The sequence below is a fragment of the Oculina patagonica genome, chromosome 13 (genome assembly GCF_052425735.1).
Source record: "Oculina patagonica isolate OP01 chromosome 13, crgOcupat, whole genome shotgun sequence".
NCBI lineage: Eukaryota > Metazoa > Cnidaria > Anthozoa > Scleractinia > Oculinidae > Oculina > Oculina patagonica.
In genome coordinates, this window is record NC_135770.1 from 37895951 (window position 1) to 37916485 (window position 20535).

The 20535-nt window shown below is 42.6% G+C and overlaps 1 protein-coding gene across 2 annotated transcripts; it reads left to right on the top strand.

Moving 5' to 3' along the window:
* Positions 1 to 888: 888 nt before the first annotated feature.
* LOC144634509 (sacsin-like) lies at positions 889 to 20442 on the top strand. Of its 2 annotated transcripts, XM_078493478.1 has the most exons (5): positions 889 to 1313; positions 1785 to 1868; positions 3891 to 3979; positions 5317 to 5581; positions 6337 to 20442. In XM_078493478.1, the coding sequence occupies exons 2-5, from the start codon at positions 1844 to 1846 to the stop codon at positions 19374 to 19376; spliced, it is 13419 nt and encodes a 4472-aa protein (XP_078349604.1). In that variant the 5' UTR covers positions 889 to 1313; positions 1785 to 1843; the 3' UTR covers positions 19377 to 20442. The 2 variants fall into 2 exon arrangements, with proteins under 2 accessions (XP_078349604.1, XP_078349603.1); XM_078493477.1 differs by lacking the exons at positions 889 to 1313; positions 1785 to 1868 and adding an exon at positions 3307 to 3426.
* Positions 20443 to 20535: the final 93 nt, after the last annotated feature.

Here is a 20535-nt window from a genome sequence, read left to right on the forward strand (position 1 = left end):
CATTGTGACTCCATCATGTGACACAGGTAGGGCTTCAGAACATCCGTAGCTTAGAAAATATGCTTTTCGCTGCGTGAGTTGGCAGATTTTCAGTTAGGAACGAGGTCATTTTGAGAGAATGCTACAAAAATGATACTTTTATGGTTGTTCACTCTAAGGGAGCATTTATTTTCTCAATTGTAAGAAAATGACACGGTCATCGACTTTCTTTTTGAGAGGCAAGTAGAGATTTTTGTTTCGTGCTTGTTTGTTCATTATGGGTTCTAACTTCGATTATAGGGGAGAGTTATTTACTGTAATGAAAGCTTTTTGACACGGGTGCAGTAGGATTATAACAGTATGAAGTGTGTTAACTTTACATGGCTCTTTGATTTCGCGCTGCGAGCAAAAAAACTTAGTTGTGACTAGCACGAATTCATGCCAACCCGGCGGTTCATGACTGCAAATAAAACGATCCACACACAACTAACTCAAAAAGATGCGTTTACAGAAAGAGAGAAAAGCACTTTGAAAACTTGTTACTAAAAAACAAAATTCATCTATATCTTTGCACTTGCAAGCAATGCATAAGAAATTTGCCTCTATATTCATGAGGTATGTTCAATAAAAGGACTCCTTTTGCTGGCAGTTTTAACTCCTACAACGAACTTCGGATTTAATCCGATTAACTCGTGGGCCGGAAAAATGAAAAGAATTCGCTGTCTCTTTTGAGATGAAATGGAGGGAGTTAAAAGCTTTTACACACCAAAACGTGACACGGCATAAACTGTTGCGGGAGATTTTAGAATAAAAACAGTGCTGAACAACAACTCATAATTCAATAGTCGTTTCGGCTGCAAAGAATTCTGATAAATTGTTATTTCTTTTCTTCAGTTTCAGTTTCGCCTTGAGAAGAACAATTAATCGTGTAATAAAAAAAGGCAGTTTGTACAATTTTAGGGCAACTTTTTGAAGGCTTTTATACTATATTTCAAAACCTATAAGCGATTCGACGCGCATTACAGAAACAAGAAAATATGCGTGGTATGAACAAAGTAATGGGCGACCATAAACCGCTTTGTGTTTTTGCTTTGTTTAAACTGGGTGGGCTCACAAAGGGACCCACTATTGAGCCAAGCATTCTTATTCGTTCATTGGCCAATGGCCATATAACAAACAATTATTCGCTCTAAAGTTTGGGCGAAGTCGATCAGTGAACTGAACAACACTGACAACATGAAAGTAGCCAGATTGTTTTGTGAATTAAGCTTAAGAGTTCAATAACCTGCTAAATGTTGCCGGCAAGATTGCATGAGGAGTATTCAGTTCCAGAGGTGAGAAAACAGACGCAATGATCTTGGTTTGAATTCGTTATGTACCGCCAAGCATAACATATAATTTTAATTCGTTTGGCATGAATCATTAAGTGAATTGATATAACTAATGAAGTCATTCAAAATTGTTCAGTTGAATCTGGAAAAGAATTAAGCGTACATGCCAACAGTTTGATGTCGTTAACTATGGTCATGAATTTGCACAAAGATAGCAATAGATTGTTTAATAGAAAGCTAAACAGTTGATTGAGTCGAAAGCAAGCCGGTCATGATAACTCTAGCGTGTCGAATGTGCTAAAACAGTTAAACCTACAAGACAGAAAAGCACTTTCGTAAACTTTTTCAGCTCCTTCACAACGGAAATACATTTCAGATGTATTTTATTAGTTTAAAGACTTGACCGACTATGTAACATTGTGAATAAGGAACATTTACTAATCATGGTACTTTGCTTTTTTCTTTAATAAACAGAAATTGTAATGAGTTCAATTGAGCGGAACTTTTGTGTCTGAGGACATTTTGTTGGAGTTATGGACAGGGACACATCTATCCAAGGTAAGGAATATCACTGTTAATAAAAGCTTGTAAGCTTGCATAGGGAATATTTTTATCCTCTAAATTGTTGTTAAAATCTTTTGGGTCTTAATTCTTATGGACAACTGTCTATTCGGCGATGATTCTCGTACAAAATGTACTTCCAACTCTTACTCAGTACATTAGGAAGTTGATTCTGGGGTACGCATTTTTTGCGGCAATTTGTCAGATAATGAATTAATGTCATCACACCTTAATGTTAAGGACTTACTCTTTCTGTATTAATCCAAACTCTGTGTGCATTTTAAACACCTCCAGCGTTTTTGCATGAAGCCCATTACTGTATTTTCTTAATGCTTTTTTGTCCCGAAATTCTGCAGTTGACAGTTTTGAGTTATTTACGATATTTAAACTACATTTCAAATAGAAATCATTTTTATTTGCGTAAAAAGACGAGCGAAGCAAGCCAAACTGATCTGTTCTCTTTACGAAAGTGGCAATGAAGGATTTGTTTTTCCAGATTTCTCTTTACAAAGTATTAATTCAGTTACCTCTGTTTGTGGTTTTGGACCCCAGGTACTTAAACAAGAGAAACTATAAAATAATTGTAGCAGAATTTTCCTGAAATACATGTTGTCTTGCAACTACACGTACAAAGGTTTTCTTCCCTACTGTTAGCGTCAGCATCCTATTCATGTACTGTCCGCCTTATTAAATCTCGAGGAAAAGAACAGATAGTTTGCAAAGTGTATTTTTCTTTCACGTCATAGGCTGGCACCAGAGAAGCTAAGATAAAACGTACCTGTGGCAATAGTAGTTGTGGATTATTATCCATATTATTTTTGGAAGAACGAATTTATTCTGCCCGTATGCACCATCCATGATAGTTTAGTTCACTAAATTGGAGAACTAAATGAATTTTAAATAATATTTGTAAAAAGGTAAAAATATTATTTACAAAGTAAAAATTTAAAAAAAATTTCACTGAAAACTAAATTTTTTTCTTCTTTTCGTAAGGAACATTCCAGTTTTTCACACTTAATGCTTGATTCCTTCGTTTAACTTCTTTTCATCGCTTATTTTAATGTAAGTTGCGAGAATTGAGTGGTACGCCAATTACAAGACCCTGAACATCGATATTCTCATCACCTTTTTCCTTGAAAATGCATTGATGCTGTAAGGATCTGTAAGGAGAATCTTCAAGCTGATCACAAGGTTGCTGAGCAATGTTACTTCTTTGAGGGAATGAGCAACAGACAAATAAATGCTTTAATCGATAATGTAACGGGTACTAAGAACTCGCAAAACGGTTTTGAATTTAATTTTCCTGGTGTCAAAATGATTCATTATTTATGCATATCATTGTTAACAACCAATCAACGGTTGGGATTCGCGAAAGCTTGTCCTTTTAAACCAAGCCCAAAACATAACAAATATTTATTCAAAATATATCTTAATCGGCAAGTTATCAGTTAGTTATCAGACTGACTGATGTGGCATAAGGCTTGCTGGGGACAGCCGAGGAGCGAAAAATGATCAAAACTTTTTCAAGCAATGTCGCAGTCACGGCGAAGCCGAAGTAAGTCAAAATATTTCGAACACAAAACATTACAATTGTTCCAAACGTTCTCAGCTTGCATATTAATTTAAACCTACTTTGTATATATCTAAATCAGTGATCAGTGACTGAGTAAATATAACTCGAATTTTTGTTTCTCTGCTGCACGTTAAATAAGAAATACTGTCTTTGTCTGTGTTTCTATACTGAGCTATCTGTGCATACTGAAAAAGTGATTAACATTATATAAAACTGCGGTAGATATTTTTTGCTTCAACAGTTTCACCGCATATTAGAGGCCACAAACTAAAATATCGATCTAGTAACAATGCATCTTTTAAGGAATCGCCTCATTTGTGAGCTCTGGAAATCCCAAAAGACTATGTGATCTGTTAGGATTTAAATCCGTTATAACGAGTAACTCTTGTAAATAGTCCGCCATTTTGTGAAAGCGTAAAATATGTGAAATATTTTCTTAACTCCAGGGCAGTCTTATGGACAGAGAAGACCGTCGCTTACAGTCGTTCTCAAACGTGTTCTTGAGGGATATCCCGACGGCGGACAGATCCTAAAGGTAAGACATTATAAGTACATCTAAAGGAAAAGCAATATTAGTCTTGAAACGACGTCGCCACAAGTCATCGAATATGCTAATCACTTGTGACTGTTCATAACAAAGGCGGGTGAGCGGAGATGTAAACACAATAAAATATCCATTCAAAAAGAAATGTCTCATACAAATCAAACAAGAGGATCTTTTAGTAGTATAGATCATGTCAATCTAACAGTAATTTCTATGGACACGACAACAATATTATAACGACAAGAAGGAAAGGAGCTATGAGAGTTATATCACCAAATAGGAAGTCACTGTTTTAGCGATGTAGAAAGTAATATGTAGATTATTATAATTAAACATCAGAATAATAGTAAACACCAGAGGTGATTATAAAGCAAAGAGAAACAAGGAGAAAGAAGACTGGTAAAAACTGTAGAGAAATTAAAACCGATTGCAAAGGACGGACTTAAAGGAGCTATGCCACGGGGATTTCGCAGATTTTTGGTCTTAACTGTTCTAAATTTAGTGGTAGGCAACTTAACCCATAAAAAACATTATCTTTGAACATCTAAAGGAAGATACAACCTAAATTTGCGGATATAAATCAAGCTACGGGCTATAAACATCGATTCTTTTGAAGACAGGCAGAAACAACTTGAATAAACGCATGCGTGAGGACGTTCAGGTCAAAAGAGGGCGGAGAAGAACCATGAGACACCGAAGAATGGGAGCAAAGAAGGGAATGATGAAACAAAAAAACAGAAACAGAGAACACAGGCCAGGAGCAAGTTATACACCGAGAGCCAATGAACAACAGATTGCGTAATGAGTGTGTGACCGAAACGAAACCGGGAGCAGAGCGGAGAAAGGTCAATGGCCTGCCCACGCGGCCCATAGAGGAACTCACTACATAGATCCCATCAAGAGTCTCCTGATACATGAGTCCAACGAGGGATGCGGCACGCGGCGATTCTGTATCAGTACGACGCGACGCAGACAAAAAGACGGGCGGCGCGATGACAATAAGCGACCGACGTCATCGCTTAAAAAGTCAAAGCCTTACTTTTTAAAGTTGCAATCCTTTTCCATCCGAGCCATCCGCAGCCAAAGATGCTCGTTAACAGTTTCAGTGCTCTAATATAGCAATTTTTAATAAAACTGGACTATTATTTTTAGGTATCCTGCAACACACAAAATAAATTTTAGCTGTTCAAAAATGTGGGAAAAACCATGACAAAGCCCCTTTAATTTAAAATTTTTGGCTAACGAATCCAAGATGTCCCATCCGTGAATTTAGTCCCAACCCTTTGTAAAAATTGCTTGCAGTTAATACAATGTGCTTTGCATCTTAGGAACTGATTCAAAATGCGGACGATGCTGGTGCAACTGAAGTAAAATTCTTGTTCGATTCACGTGACAATGCCTTCGGTACCTCTTCCCTTGTCAACGTTGGTTTGTCCAAGTTCCAAGGGCCAGCCCTGTATGTTTACAACAATGGTCTCTTTAAAGAGCAGGACTGGGCTGGAATTGAAAGCATCATGCAAGGATCCAAGAAAATGGACCCGGTCTCAGCAGGTCGCTTTGGAGTTGGGTTCAACTCAGTTTATCACGTGACAGGTATGATTAATTATGATTTTAATTGTTTTAGTATATACCACACAAGTTGAATACCTAGCGGACTTAAACATCACTTTCGGTAAAAAAGGGAGTTTTTTTTTTTTTTTTTTCTCGGGGGGAAAAAATTTTTAATAAAATACTTCAGTAGAACATGAATGAAACCCACCACTTATTATGGGAATAGGGCTTAACGAATTGCGAAAACCCGCTACGTCTACCGTGAGCTAGCTCTCTCAACGATGGCCACGATGGCATGGATAATATAATAGCAGTGAAATAAACTTAAAAATACCAAGCTGGCGAAAATTGCCCAAGAGAAGGATAACAATATCTTACTCCTCCTAACCGTGGAATCCCTATATGAAGTTTATTTGAATTACATGTATTTAGTAACAGTTCACAAAGTTTTAATTCCATTAATAGAGGGACATTAATTAGTTGCTGCGTTTGTTACAGTTTTGAACAAATACCAGGTAAATATTTGTTTCATCACTGCCAAGGTCTCTCTTACGCGTGATGTAGTCCACATGTGAACATCTTTACCCAGGTTAAAGTATTATAGAAAGGAAGGGAAACGAACAGTTGTAATAGAAAATAACAGTTTGAACTTGTGGGTAGGTCATCATCATTGCAAAAACATGTGTACTAGGTATATATCAGAGGACTATGGGATACAATTGATGTCTACTTGCTTGGAACTTTGTCACACGTCTCACCATTTTTCTCACATTTTTAAATTATTTTGTTCCCATCAGATCTGCCAAGTGTCGTTAGTGACCACCATATTGCCTTCCTTGACCCTCAAGAGACCTATTTTGGAGCAGGAGAAACCGGCAGAAGGTACGATATTCGCGAACCTCTGATACATCAGTACAGAGATCAGTTTTCGCCGTATGAAAATGTCCTGGGATGCAATATCTCTTCTGGATCCTTTGACGGGACGCTGTTTCGTCTTCCTCTAAGAAAATGGCCATCTAAAATATCGATTAAGCCGTACACAGCGGGAAAGATTAATGGTCTTTTTGAGTCCTTCATGGAGGAAGCGCCAGTTATTTTACTTTTTCTAAAGAATGTGGAAAGTATTAGTATTTACGAGACTAGTTGGACTGAGAAAGAAAAGGAGATTTTCACCGTGCAAATCAAGGAGGAGTTAAGAGAGACGGTAAAAGAAGTGAAAAGAAAGTTCATTGAAGCTGCCACAGGTTTTCTCTCGAAGCCTTATGAAATGAATTATGAGACGGTTGTAGAAATCAACAGACCTGACAAATACAAACGAGAATTCAAATACATGGTCTTGAATCGGGTTGGACATGAAAGTATGCGACTGGCTGACCTTTCGTCATCTCTTGGCTTGATTCCATGGGCAGGAGTCGCTGCATCACTTGATGTGTCTGGCGAGAATAGCAGGATAGGAACTGGACGGGTGTTTTGTTACCTCCCCCTTCCTGTCGATTCCGAGTGTAAAACAGGTCTGCCCGTGCACATTCATGGAGCCTTTGGACTTACGGGCAATCGAAGAAATCTAAAGTGGCCTGGTACAGAAAGTCAAAGTGATGACGCAGCGGAATGGAATATCATTCTCTCACGTGATGTGGTCAGCAAAGCCTATGCCAGCCTTATCGTGGCCCTCACCCAATCACAGTACCCCAAGGAAGAATTGCTTCCGATAGTTTACAACATTTGGCCAGATCTGGATCGTGTTCAAGGCCAATGGAAAGTTGTCTTGAAGCCTTTCTTCGCAGCGCTGGTTGACAAAGCAGTATTTTGGACTCCATCTCTTGGGGGACGATGGATTTCCCTGCAAGAGGGTGTTTTGGACCGTCTGGAATGTTCTCCAAACAAAGCACGTGACGAGGTTCGTGAAGTTGTGATTAAGACACTCCTTCAGGCTGAAGAACCAGTGATATCACTTCCACCGCAAGCTATGAAAGCTGTTGACGAATACGTGGAACATCACGTCAGAAGACCTCAAGAAATCACGCCATCCTATCTGCGCGCTGTTTTAAATGGAGACCGGTCTACTGTTCCAACTTCGCCAAATAGCACCAGATATAATGCGGACCAAACCACACCCAGAAATTCACCTCGTGGCCTGCAGTCTGGTAGAAAGTTGGACATTTACGGGCTCAAAGGAATGGGGAGAGATGACATGGGATGGGTATCGAGTAAACATGGCAGGGTATTCTTTGAACACCTGAGTAGAAAGGAGAAACTGTTCCTCTTAGAATACATCCTCATGGATCGTAACTTCAAGGAACTTGCCGGCCTTCCGCTTCTCCCTCTTGCTGATGAAACCTTTCAAGAGTTTCGAAGTGACGTGCATGGATACGACCCAGGCAGCAGTATACTGATCGCATCTCGCAATCACCCACGAAGTCTTATTCCAGGAAGTGAAAGCAGATTCTTAGATGAGAGAATAGAAGGATGTTTGCTCGACACGTTACGTTCTGTCGCAGGGGAAATGGAAAACAAGCTTTCTGGACCTACCCAGCTAGTGAAGCTGTCACCTTCTCTCGTCCCAAAGTTAGTTCATGAGAGTCTGCTTGAAGTTTGGAAGGGCAGTTCCGTTGTAGTGCCTTGGAATCCCACAGATGAATCTTTGCCTGATGATGTGTGGCTGCGGGGTTTATGGTCATGGCTTAAAACAGAATTCCCGAAAGATCTGACCGCTTTTGAGGGCATTCCTCTTCTTCCACTCGCAGAGGGAAGGTCGGAGAAGCGTTTCCTTATCAAGCTCAAGAAAGATCACTGTGTGATTCAGAGCTCGTCGTATTTTGGGTCTTTGCCAAGGGTCGTGGCAACTGCACTACAGAAGGCAGGCTGTATTGTTCTTCCCCACTTGCCCCCATTCTGTGATCATGCTGCTTTAAAAAACTACATAGAACCACCGACTCCTTCTGGAGTAATCAAGGTATTGGCAACAGTCATGAATGAGCCAGGGAACGAAAATCTCGCTAACTGTTCTGCCGAAGAGAAGGTAGCCATTAGAGCATTTTTGTCAAGCCTAAGAAATCCTTCCGATGACGAAGTAGTAGCGTTGATGACTTTACCGATCTTTCAAGCTATGGATGGCACGACGTTTACATCAGTTCAGCCAGGAGGACCCCTGTCAGGAACAAAACTTGACGTTGCCCCTCCACGATTACATTTACCATCGAGTACAAAGATCCATTGCTCCCACCAGATACTCTCCGCTGCTGACGATGAGTCTTACCAGCTGTTGCGGCGACTTCCATTGCGCATCCTAAACACTTCAGACTTTTTGATCGACAAGATATTTCCTTACATCGATAGTGGAGGCTTCTACACTCGAGAGCAAGTTTCAGACTTGATGTTTTGGGTAATCCAAAGACTTCCTGCCCTCTCAAGCGACAACAAAGCCTTCCCAGACCATTTGAAGAATGTTCGGTTTGTTCCGGTTGCGAACGGGAGTTTGAAACCACCGTGCGAATTATACGATCCCGAAGATGAAGTCATTCAGAAGCTTTTTGAAGGTGAACCCGATGTGTTTCCTGCACAAGAGTTTGCAAAAGCTCACGCGCTAAGCTTACTTCGTGTATTTTTGGGCCTAAGACGAAGTCGTTCCTTAGAAGCCGAAGATATTCTTTTGATAGCAAAACAGATCACCCAGGCTCCCGAACAGTCCGCTCTCAGGAGAGCTGAGGCACTGTTACAGTTCTTAAATGATAATTCATACCTGGTTGAAAACGAGGTCCAATTAGAAGAAAGCTCTGGGCCAACGAAGAAAGTTTCTCTTGGAAGCATGCTGTCAAGCTTACCCTGGCTCCCGGCATCCAAAGAGCCCCTCAGCAAGTATCCTTCATCTATGCCTTGGTTTGGTGTGGCAAGAAGGCTCTACTCTCCAAAGGACATGAGAGACGCGGACATGGTGAACATTGTTGGTTCAGCTATGCCTGTGCTTCGAGGAAGTCTCGATGAGAAACTCAAGAAAGCTTTTGGATGGTCATTTCCGCCACCAATTTCCTATGTTCTAGCGCAGTTGAAAGGCGCGATTACTACTTGGCAACAGCAAGTGCACAAGTCCTCTGAGATTGAATTGCTCAAGTTCCAAGCGATGCTGAAGGATATCTACAGCCACCTGTCGAGTGAAATTGTAATAGCTGAAGCCGTATTAGTTCTCAAGGCACAGTCGTTTTTGCCTTGGATATGGCATGGATCTGGTTTTGCCAAGCCAAGCTGCGTCGCGTTAAAAAGTGAGTGTCTTCTAGATCTGAGACCCTACATCTTTATACTGTCTGAAGATTTTCAGAGGTATTCCACCTTTTTTAAGCGCTGTGGTGTACTGGAGACATTCAATGATGCATCTGCCTTAGACGTCTTGCACATGATTCGAGACTGGCATTCGGAAGAGAGACGAAGTATAGAGGAAGTAAAGCGCGACCTTCACTTGTCCCGCGATGTTCTGGACTTCCTGACCAAAGATGGAAAACCTCTTTCCCTTGACATTCGTAAAAGAGTTTTAATTCCCATCCAGACGGAGGACGACAGGCTTATTCTTCAACCATGCACTGATGTCAGCTTTTGTGACGCTGAGTGGCTAAGGCAAGGCAACAGCGAAGCCAACATTACCGACGTTGCTTTCCTGGTGCACAAGACAATTTCCACTGATACGGCACAGCTTTTGGGAACACCTCCTTTAAGCAGGAAGTTAGCTGTAACAGAGACCCTTGGATTCCAGCAGAGTGGACCATACGAAGCAGTAACTACTAGATTGAAAAATACCATTAAAGACCACAATGACGACATGGCGATCTTCAAGGAGCTCATTCAGAATGCAGATGATGCAGGAGCAATGGAAGTTAAATTTCTAGTCGACTGGAGGACAAACAAGGCTGAAAAGCTCTTGTCTCCTGGATTATGCGAGACACAAGGACCGGCCCTCTGGGTTTACAATGACGCTCTCTTTACAGATAGAGACTTTGAGAATATCAACAAGCTAGCTGGAGCTACCAAAATAGGGAATCAAGACAAGCTTGGACGCTTTGGATTAGGATTTTGTACTGTTTACAATATTACTGATCTTCCAACCTTTATCAGTCGTGAGTTCATTGCGTTTTTTGATCCACACACAACTCATTTAGGAGACCTTATTAAGGATAAATCTCGTCCTGGTATCCGTTTGAATCTCAAGAACAACCCAGTGGCGCTGAGTGCTTTTCCAGATCAGTTTAAACCTTACCAAGGAGTATTCGGATGCACATTTGAGAAGAAAGGAGAGCCTTTTTTCTATGACGGAACACTGTTCAGGCTGCCATTGAGGACCCTGAGACAGGCCAGTGAGAGCGAAATTTGTAACAAGTACTACAACGAGCAACAGTTGGTTCAATTGATCTCAGCCTTTCAGGAAAACGCATCAAAGATGCTGCTCTTCCTACAGAATGTTTGCAAGATAAGCGTCTTTCAAATATCTTCCGACCAAAACCCTTCCCTTCCAAGTGCGGTGTTTGAGGTGGAAAAGGAAACATTGCAGACGTTGGCATCGATAAGCACTCCAGAAGGCAAGTCAACATCAGAGGAAAACAATAATCATGTTTCCCTTGAAGGCGATCTCAATGGTAGCTGGGTCTTTGAACATCACTCGCACCAACACCGTGACAATTCATCAAGAATACTGTCGATCAAATATCAAGCTTACCCCAGCAGTCCGTTGCTGCCGTCAAGAAATCAACGATCGAAAGAGGTGTGGCTAATAAGTTCATGTTATGGTGATAGGAAATCCCTGGAAATGGCAAGCAGTGAAGATGGGAAGCTCCATGGTTTGCTACCTAAAGCTGAGGTAGCTGGTCTACTTTCAGGCGAAAAGGATAAGCAATGGAGCCCAGAGAAAATAGCGGGAGAAGCGTTTCTTGGCCTTCCCCTGGGCGTGGAAACAGGATTTCCAGTTCACGTGAATGGATGCTTCGCAGTGACAACCAACCGCCGCAATCTGTGGGAAGATACCAGCGGAGGCCATTCCTCGCAAAAGCCGATTGAAGTGCTGTGGAACCAATACCTCCTGGAAGACGCTGCTTCGAAGGCTTACGTTCAACTCCTAGAAGGAATTGTTAGTCTCTATCTACAAGGAAAGATAGTAGCGTTTCCATTTGACGCTCTTTGGCCAGATATAGAGAAAGCGCCGTCCAAGACTTGGACAAAGTTTGCTTACAGTATCTATCAGAACATAGCCAGTAGTCCAGCCCCACTTTTAAAGAGTCAATCGCATTGGGTGTCGGTGAAGGATGGCGTCTTTATGGATGAGGATGTGATCAGGCTACCAGAAAGTTACCCCATAATGTGTAAGTGTGGCTACAACGTGGTTCAACTTCCAAGATTTATTTCCGACGCATTTCACAAATGTGTCTCACAAGTAGTCATTGTACAAACAGTTACCTTAGACAAGTTTGTTTGTGATGTCTTCTTTCCGAACATTGACAAACTGCCAAGTAACCTGAGAGATCCAATCACATGTGTTATTTTGGACGAATATTTGCGGGGATCTCGCAAGTATGAGAATCCGTTGCGAGAATCTCGATGTATTCCAACTTCACCGAAGGGTTACCAAATGTCCCGGCCTGGAGATCTAATTGACCCAACCGGAGCTGCCAGCAGCCTATTTCTTGAGGAAGAACACATCTTTCCAACTGGAGCCAGTTTTCTTAGACCAGAACGACTCGTGGCCCTGAAAAAGCTGGGAATGGTTGACAGTTTGTTGACGTGGAAAGAGATTTGTGAAAGAGCTATTTTCATTTCCTCGTTGGCCATCGATGATACTGACAAAGCCCTGCTGATGTCAAAGAACCTACTCAAATATTTGAATGACAACATGAGTAAGTTATCTCCACCAAGTGCCACGCAACGCAAGCATCTTTCCGAAATCCGTTTTCTTCCAGTTATGAACAAGCCTATGGACTACTGCCTGCCATGGAAGGGTTCAGAGGAAAGTGCACAGAAGCTGCTATCTGCTAAAGAGTTACGCCGTGATGACTCCATCTTTTTGCTAGGATCGGTACACGCAGTCTTAGACGAATCTCCAGAGACGGGCTGTGACCACGTGAGCAAAGATGTTGCCAAGCTGTTAGGGTTCACCAGTCACCGTCCAACCGTGAATGACGTCCTTTTGCAACTTTACCATGCTGTACAGGGCCTGGTAGTACATGACGCAGCCAACAAAGAATGTACCAGAAAGGTTTGTACGGCGGTGTATCAGCTTCTTCAAGAGCGAATCAACACAGCAGAGAAACAAGTGATTCAAGACCTTTTGAGCGGAAAGCCATGGATATTTGTAGAAAGCAAGTTCGTTACAACCAATCAAGTAGCCTTTTCCTGGAGTAACCATGGAGATCCTTTTCTTTACTGCCTTCCAGAAGACTTCAGTTCGAAATTCAGGGATCTTTTTAAGGCACTTGGAGTCCAGGAGTCCTTCAGTGGAGAGGATATGGTTGATGCGCTTTTCGCCCTTGAGGAGAGAAAGCAAGGTCAGCCTCTAACATCGAGCGAGTTCAAGACTGTGAAAGCTTTCTTGGAGGAAATCGCTTTAATGGGAGAAGATACGCTGAGTTCCTTTTCTGGTGAGCTTCCCTTACCAAATGCAGATTTAGTCCTTAAGCCTGTAGGGGAACTAGCCATCAACGACGCCCCTTGGATGCCCCACCAAGAACCAACGAAGTGTGTTCACAGTGACATTTCCGCGATATTAGCTCATAGATTAGGAGCCATTACAGTTCGAGAAGAAAAGCTGAACAAGTATTCCCACAACATCGGAAGGCCATTTGGTCAGAGTGAACGCCTGACAGATCGACTCAACAAGGTACTGGTATCATATCCATGTGACGTGGGAATTCTTAAAGAAATCATCCAAAACGCAGATGACGCTGGAGCCACAGAAGTACATTTTGTACATGACCCACGTCAACATGGTACCACTCGTGTTTTGTCGGAACGATGGAAAGACCTCCAAGGACCTGCACTGTGTATTTACAATGACTGCGCGTTCACAGAGAGAGACATCGAAGGGATACAGAGGCTTGGCATCGGAAGCAAAACTGACAGCCCTGAAAAGACGGGAAAATATGGAATCGGGTTTAACGCGGTTTACCATGTCACTGATTGTCCAAGCTTCATTACAAACGGCGAAACATTGTGTGTTCTCGATCCACACGCCCGATACGCACCCGACGCAACATTAGAGTTCCCAGGACGTCGATTTGATCCCCTTGATGACGACTTCTGGAATGATTTTGCTGACGTGAGACCGTGTTATCTAGAAGAGTTTTTCGAACTAAAAAACTCTACCATGTTTCGCCTTCCAATAAGAACGGAGTTGACAGCTAAAGAGTCCGAGATATCCTCAAAGACTTTTACCAGTGCAGACATCGACCAGTTGCTGACCATTTTTGAAAGTGAGATCCGTGATATCCTGATTTTCCTCAGATGTGTCACTAAAATAAGCATTTCTAGGATAGAAAACAACAGATTGGTAAGACGATACGAAGCAACTGCAACAGTTCCTAGCACAGACGTCCCGAAGATGCATGCTCTTGACGCAGAAGTCATGCGAAGCAGAGATTTGAAAACCAATTGCATTCCATGGTTTGGAATAACTTACACCAGCACAATTCAAGATACTCTTGGAAGAAGAGAGGAATGGCTTATTCATCAGTGCCTTGGTTCTCGTTTGCATGGTGAAAAACCAGTCATTCCAGAGGGTAGCAAGTATGGTCTGCTTCCCAGGGCAGCCGTGGCAGCGCGTGTGGCTACAAATGATGTGCCATCAAGACGAAGACGTTCCTCCGCTGCACAACAAACAATCCAAAGCAGTAAGATTCACCGTGCCTTTTGCTCACTTCCGTTGCCCATTGAGACAGGTCTTCCTGTTCACGTTAATGGCCAGTTTGTACTTGACAATTCTAGACGGAATCTCTGGAAAGATGAAAGCGGTCAGGGTCAGAGAACGCAGTGGAACAACTTCATCAAGAACCATGTTTTAGCTCCGGCCTATGCAGAGCTAATTGTTAGTGCAAGAGCGTACATACCTGGAATCTCACAGGGAGACCTATGGTATTTCAGTCATATCAGCGAAGCTACCAGTGGTTTAAATTGGTACCATACCATCTTCCCAGATCCAGAGACCGTACACACAGAATGGAGGGGTATTTCCACAACTGTGTACAGACTGCTAGCAAGCTCTAACCAACCTATACTTCCCATCATTAGAGAAGAACCACCGCTCACAGATGTTGTGCCCTCCCCTCGCAGTTTTTCTAAGTACGGAACAAAGCCATCCTGTCCGTGTTTGTGGGTTCCACCCTGTAGTGACAAAGACGACCAACAAGCCTATTTCAGCAATATCTCCAACCCAGACCTGGAAAAGCTCCTACTGAAGGTCGGCGTTCCAATTGTTAACTCACCGCCAAAACTCTATTCTAATTTCAAAGAAGCTGTCGCAAAAGTAAAGACCGTCAGCCCTGACATCGTTATGGCGTTCCTTGCAAAGACAAGACATTACATGGATGTGCTTCCTTGTTCAATCGACAGTACCACCTTCAAACATGCCAGTGGTCTCAAGCTACTGATGGAGTACTGCATGAAGGATGATGACTTCCTACAGCGTTTAAATGGGCTGCCTCTCTTGCTTACCGACGATGAAGTGCTTAGAAAATTTGATTCCAAGAATCCAGTTTTCCTCACACCATATTCAAGTCTAGTGTCGTCACAGAAAGACCTCTTTGTCCATAAAGAGTTCATTCCACTGTTTTCCAAGTTTTCACGAAGTGACATTTGGAAGTCCAGAGTCTTTAAACGTTTTGATACGAAATCGATTGCACCATATCTGATCGAAATTCTCCCATCACGCTGGCTCGCGGGTGACAAACACGTCCAATGGGAACCAAGCGAAAATAGTATACCGTCAGTTGAGTGGTTGACAACGCTGTGGGAATTGATTGTGACAACATACCAAGAACGACAGTCGAGCTTTGAAGACAAAGAAGATGCATCTGAAACTCTTCGTCCACTTGAGGACTGGCCCATTGTTCCTACCTCTAATGGCACCCTTGCACCTGTGTCCCTCGGTAAAACTGTGTTGGATTTGAGTACACGCATTTACGATGAAGACCGGATGGTGAGAATTCTGTGCAAGCTTGGAAGTGCACAATTGGATTTTACAGTTCTTCCACGCATAAACAAAGATGAGGCTTCCCTGATTGTATCACCGCACCTCGCAAAGCCGTACTCAAGACAAGATGTAATCAGTGCTTTACATTACTTGTCGAAAGGAGAGGATTTTAAATGCGACCTTGGACAAGGGGAAATCGTTACTCTTCTGCGATTCCTTCAAGAAGACGTGACCACCGTATATAGCAACCAATCACTTTTGAAGAAGCTTCCGCTGTACAAGACGTTGAATGGCAGGCTTGTCAGTCTTGATGCGTATGCCTTTTCACATGTTGTTGACTTGCCACAGTCCGTCTCATTGGCTGAGATTGAAGAACGCATGGAGACAGAAAGTTGTGTGCTCTTGGAGGCAATTCAAGAAATTGAACCCCTTTACAAGGCACTGGACATAAGCCACCTTTCGCAAGTAGATGTCTTCGTGAAATATATCCTGCCAAACCTTGACGCAATGTCAGAGTCAGGTCTTCAAGACGTGTTGATTTACATCAGAGACACACTCCTTGTCACCTTAAAGAGTTCAAGCGAGAGGAACGTGTTGATAGATGCTCTCCGAGAAGCCTGTATTTTTCCAGGTGACGGTGACAGACTGGTCTCGGCGAGCCACTTTTACGATCCTGAGAATCCTGTATTCAAAGAGATGATCCCTTTGAGTGATTTCCCACCAGGGGAATACCAGAACTCAAACTGGCTTCCGTTACTTCGGCAGATTGGGTTGAAGCACACTGTCACACAGCAACAATTCATTCAGTTCGCCGAATCGTTAGCCTCTGAAGCACTAGCCGGGTTCAAAGATCCTCAAATAAGAGAGAAATCAAAGACACTCGTGACCTGTCTGTTTCAACAAGATGATCTGCGCGATCCCAGCTTTCTACATGTTGTTTCCAGCATAAAATTTGTGGCGGCTGAAATAGCATCGGACGAACTGAAAACCCTACAGCCTCAACTCGCGTGCCCTAGTAAGGACGACGTTCCACCTTTCACTGAGTTCCATGGAGCCTTACCGTGCGAACAGCAGAAACTTGCCTGGACGTGTGTCCCCCTCCTTCCAGCTTGGGCTACTCCAAATACTGCCGAGAAACAAGTGTTGGAAGACCTCGGAGTCGCACTTCTGCCACCGCTGGATAAAGTTATAAACCACGTTGCTGCTCTGACAAAGGCACACAGTGGCAATGTCCATAAAGACACCCCAAAAGACCAAAGGGAACTTTTACATGACGTCATATATGAGGCATTTACCTTCTTGAAGGCAGAATGCAATTGCCCAGGAACCTCACTGTCTGAAAGATGTAACAAGTCTTGCCTTGCTATTGGCAACATTCTCGCGAAAACACCGTGTGTTCCTGTTGAAGAGGGCCGCGTTTTTGTGGAGGGGAACCAGTTGGCGTTTGAGACAACAACTGATCTGCCACCTTACTTTTACAAGGTACCAAGAGAGTATGGTCATTTTGAGCACTTATTGAAGAGGCTGGGAGCAAATGAGAAACCAACGCCATTACAATTCGCTGATATCCTTGGAAGGCTGAAGGAGGTATGTGAAGATAAGCACATGGAACCAAACGAGAAAAGAGTAGCAAGGGAGGCAACACATGGGTTTTTTACCACTCTGTCAGTGCTTGTGAAAGAAAAAAGCGAAGAAGCAGCAACAAAATGCCTCCTATCATTAAATGAACTCTTCTTACCCAGCAAGGAGGGTTTTCTTAAACCTTCAAACGAACTAATCTTTCACGACTGTCCAAGTTTTGAACGACGTGCAAGAGATTTTGCCGGTGATTTTGTAGACATAAGTCGGGAAGGAGAATTGACTGCAGATCGCCTCTCGTACCTTCTCGGTCTTCTACCATTGCGTCTCAGGGCTAAGACCATCCAGAATCTGCTGCGTGAGGAAATACATCCCAGCTGTAGAGATAAGCGGTGCATAGTAGACAACACTCTTGGCGCAGACCCATGCCCATTCGTGAACAGATATCGAAACATCTTGCTCTCTCCAAAGCTTGTGAATGGAATTCTTCGTGTCATCCGCCATCAAAGACAGACACCCAATCTGCCGCAGGATGTCAAAGATCAAGTACAGGTTCTCTGCAGCTCCCTGAGTGTGACGTGTATGGCATCCCTTGACACTCAACTGATTCACTTAGAATCGGGAAACCCGCTCAAGGACAGCAACGAAACTCAAGACTGTTTCTTAGAAGAGCAGAACGGTGAATGGGAGTTGTTTGTTAGGCACGGCACAGACGAAAATCCCCTTCACATCCAACTATGCTTCCAAGTGAATCGCTTGATTCATAACCAAATTGAGAAGGAGATCTACCTTCAAGCGATGTTAGCATGCAGGGTGCCAGACGAGATCCTTCCATCACTTGATAGATGTGGTGTTGCTCAAGATCTCATGGGGAGCGAGGCACGGACCACGGAGCCTGTCCTTGGATCGGAGATTCCTGTGATGTATCACTATCTTCTCAGGCAGGATATCGAGTACTTCTTTCGACAAGGCGAAATCGTCGGCTACGAAAAAGAGCGCAGAACCGAAGATGGCAGAATTGATGACAGTGAACCTCTCTACGTGTACGCAAAAGTGGTTAGGAAAGTGCCAAATCGTAAACGGTCGATGGAGACAAGCAAATTTGACTTCAAAGCAAAATATCGCATCGATATTGGAGAGCCTCGCCTCGTTGAAGTCAGTGTACTTGATCTGTATAAGTTTGATCGATCAAGTCCTGAAGTGCCCACCGTACAACCCCAACTCTCAGACTCGCGTGAAGTAACGCTATTCACTGGAGACGCCAATGAATCAGAGCTTCGGGCGGCAAGTAGAAATGCACGCCTTGAAAGAGCGAAGAAAGAAATCAAAGAGACCCTGTGGGAAGCTTGGAAGTTACCAGAGAATGAAAGAAGGAAAGTCCTAAAGCGTTTGTTTCTACGATGGCATCCAGATAAGAACATTGGTTGTGATATAGCCAAAGATGTTATGCAATTCCTGCTGAGCGAGATAGAGAGAATGGAGAAGCTGTTTCCCTCTTCATGGAGAGATGATCTACGAGATGCAAAAGAAGGAAGAACACAAGATAGAGGCAGTGGCTTCCAGGATTTCTTCAACCAATGGAACCAGCGTGCTCGCCAAGAAAGGCAAACGTACAACACGTTCAAACGGCAAACGCACCAAGGATCTCCGTATTCTAAGAGGTCCACGAACCCTCAGAGAAACGAGGCAAAGCGATGGATGAAACAAGCCAGGGAAGATCTAAACGCGGCAAAACATTTACACGATCAAGAACCCAAATTCCCCGCTTTGGTTTGCTTCTTATGCCAACAAGCAACCGAAAAAGTTTTCAAGAGCGCTCTGTATGCAGCCTGTGGCATTGCCGAGAGCCAACTGGAAACACATGATGTGCTGAATCTTGCCTACGAGATCACAGAGTTAAATGGATCTCCCGACGATGTTCCTCTCCTGGCCGCTAAACTCAAGAACTACTATGAACAGACCAGGTACCCTCACTTCCACCGCGGTGATCTGATACCTTCCGATGCTTTCACTAACGACCAAGCAGGAGAGGCAGTGGAAATTGCAGAGTCACTGATGGAGAAAATTACGGAATTCGTTAATGAAAACTTTGCACGCGTGTGATGATGCAACAGAGACATTGCCAATTAGTTTTTATCTGAAACGGTTCCGCTGAGAATACTTTGGGCAAGCAATATGATAAACAGATTTAAAGTTTTTGGCTTTAAAACTTCAGAAAACGACAAGTAATATCAAGATTGTGTACAAGTGTACAGAAAACCATTGAACGAATAATATAACATTTTTAATTTAAATAGCAGGTTTTCAAATTTCATTTTGCCAATAAGTTTATTTACAAGTTTGACATTTTCCGTAAGAAATGTATGTGATAAAAAGTGGTAAAACGTTGCTAGTTGCTGCCGCTGCAGAGGAAACAAGCAAGAAGTATATTTTTTGATATGTATCAGGGTAGAAATAAAGCGCGTAATAATTCAGGGAATTTTTTAGAGGGAAGGCATCGCAAAGCTAAAGCCAATGGGGCAACAAATTACATATTAAGTAGCGAAGAAACGTTTAGTATGCCAAATCAACCTTGCTTCTGATTTCGCACCTGACTGGACAGTACTAAAATAACTTTGACCTCTCGACAAACCAAGTCTTAAAGGACCCTAGTCAGCCACGCCTTTGTTTTTGTTTACATACGAGAGTTTTGGTATTATATTTTACGTGGAGCGTGTCTAAACAAAAGGGGTCGATATGAAACTGCTAAATATAATTAAAAAGACTTCCAGTACAACAACTTTCAGCAAAGCAATAAGATTTCGCTTCGCCATACAGTTTTAATAATTTCGATGGCATCGAAAATGGCGGAGGCTGACTAGGGTCCTTTAAACTGAACGTGAAAAAACAATAGTGATACACCTGTATTTATAAATCAAGAAATTTATTATTTATTATTGGTTGTTAGGTGGCATGAAGTTGGAGGTGAAAATTAAGGGAAAGACATTGGGGTGGGTTTAGGAGCGCCTCAAAAAACGTGAATGGAGAACGTGGGGAATCTAGGACGTCAAAGGAATTTCTTATGAAAAAAACTTTCATTTGATTTTTTTTATTTAATTGAATCAGATTGTGTGCAATGCTGGCAAACTATTTTAGGACAAAGCTATTTTTGGTAGGAATTTGAATAAAGATATTTAATGCTACGACTTCTTGTTTTTGGTGTTTATATCTGGGAATGGAAGTCACGAGATAACTGATAACCCTCTCATTCTCAAGAGTGATT

Excerpts from the sequence above, each read along its gene's own strand:
- LOC144634509 (XM_078493478.1), top strand. The coding sequence starts at position 1,844 with ATGGACAGGGACACATCTATCCAAG. Across the intron at positions 3,980-5,316 it reads ACGGCGGACAGATCCTAAAG|GAACTGATTCAAAATGCGGA; the intron begins GTAAGACATTAT and ends TTTGCATCTTAG. Across the intron at positions 5,582-6,336 it reads CTCAGTTTATCACGTGACAG|ATCTGCCAAGTGTCGTTAGT; the intron begins GTATGATTAATT and ends TGTTCCCATCAG.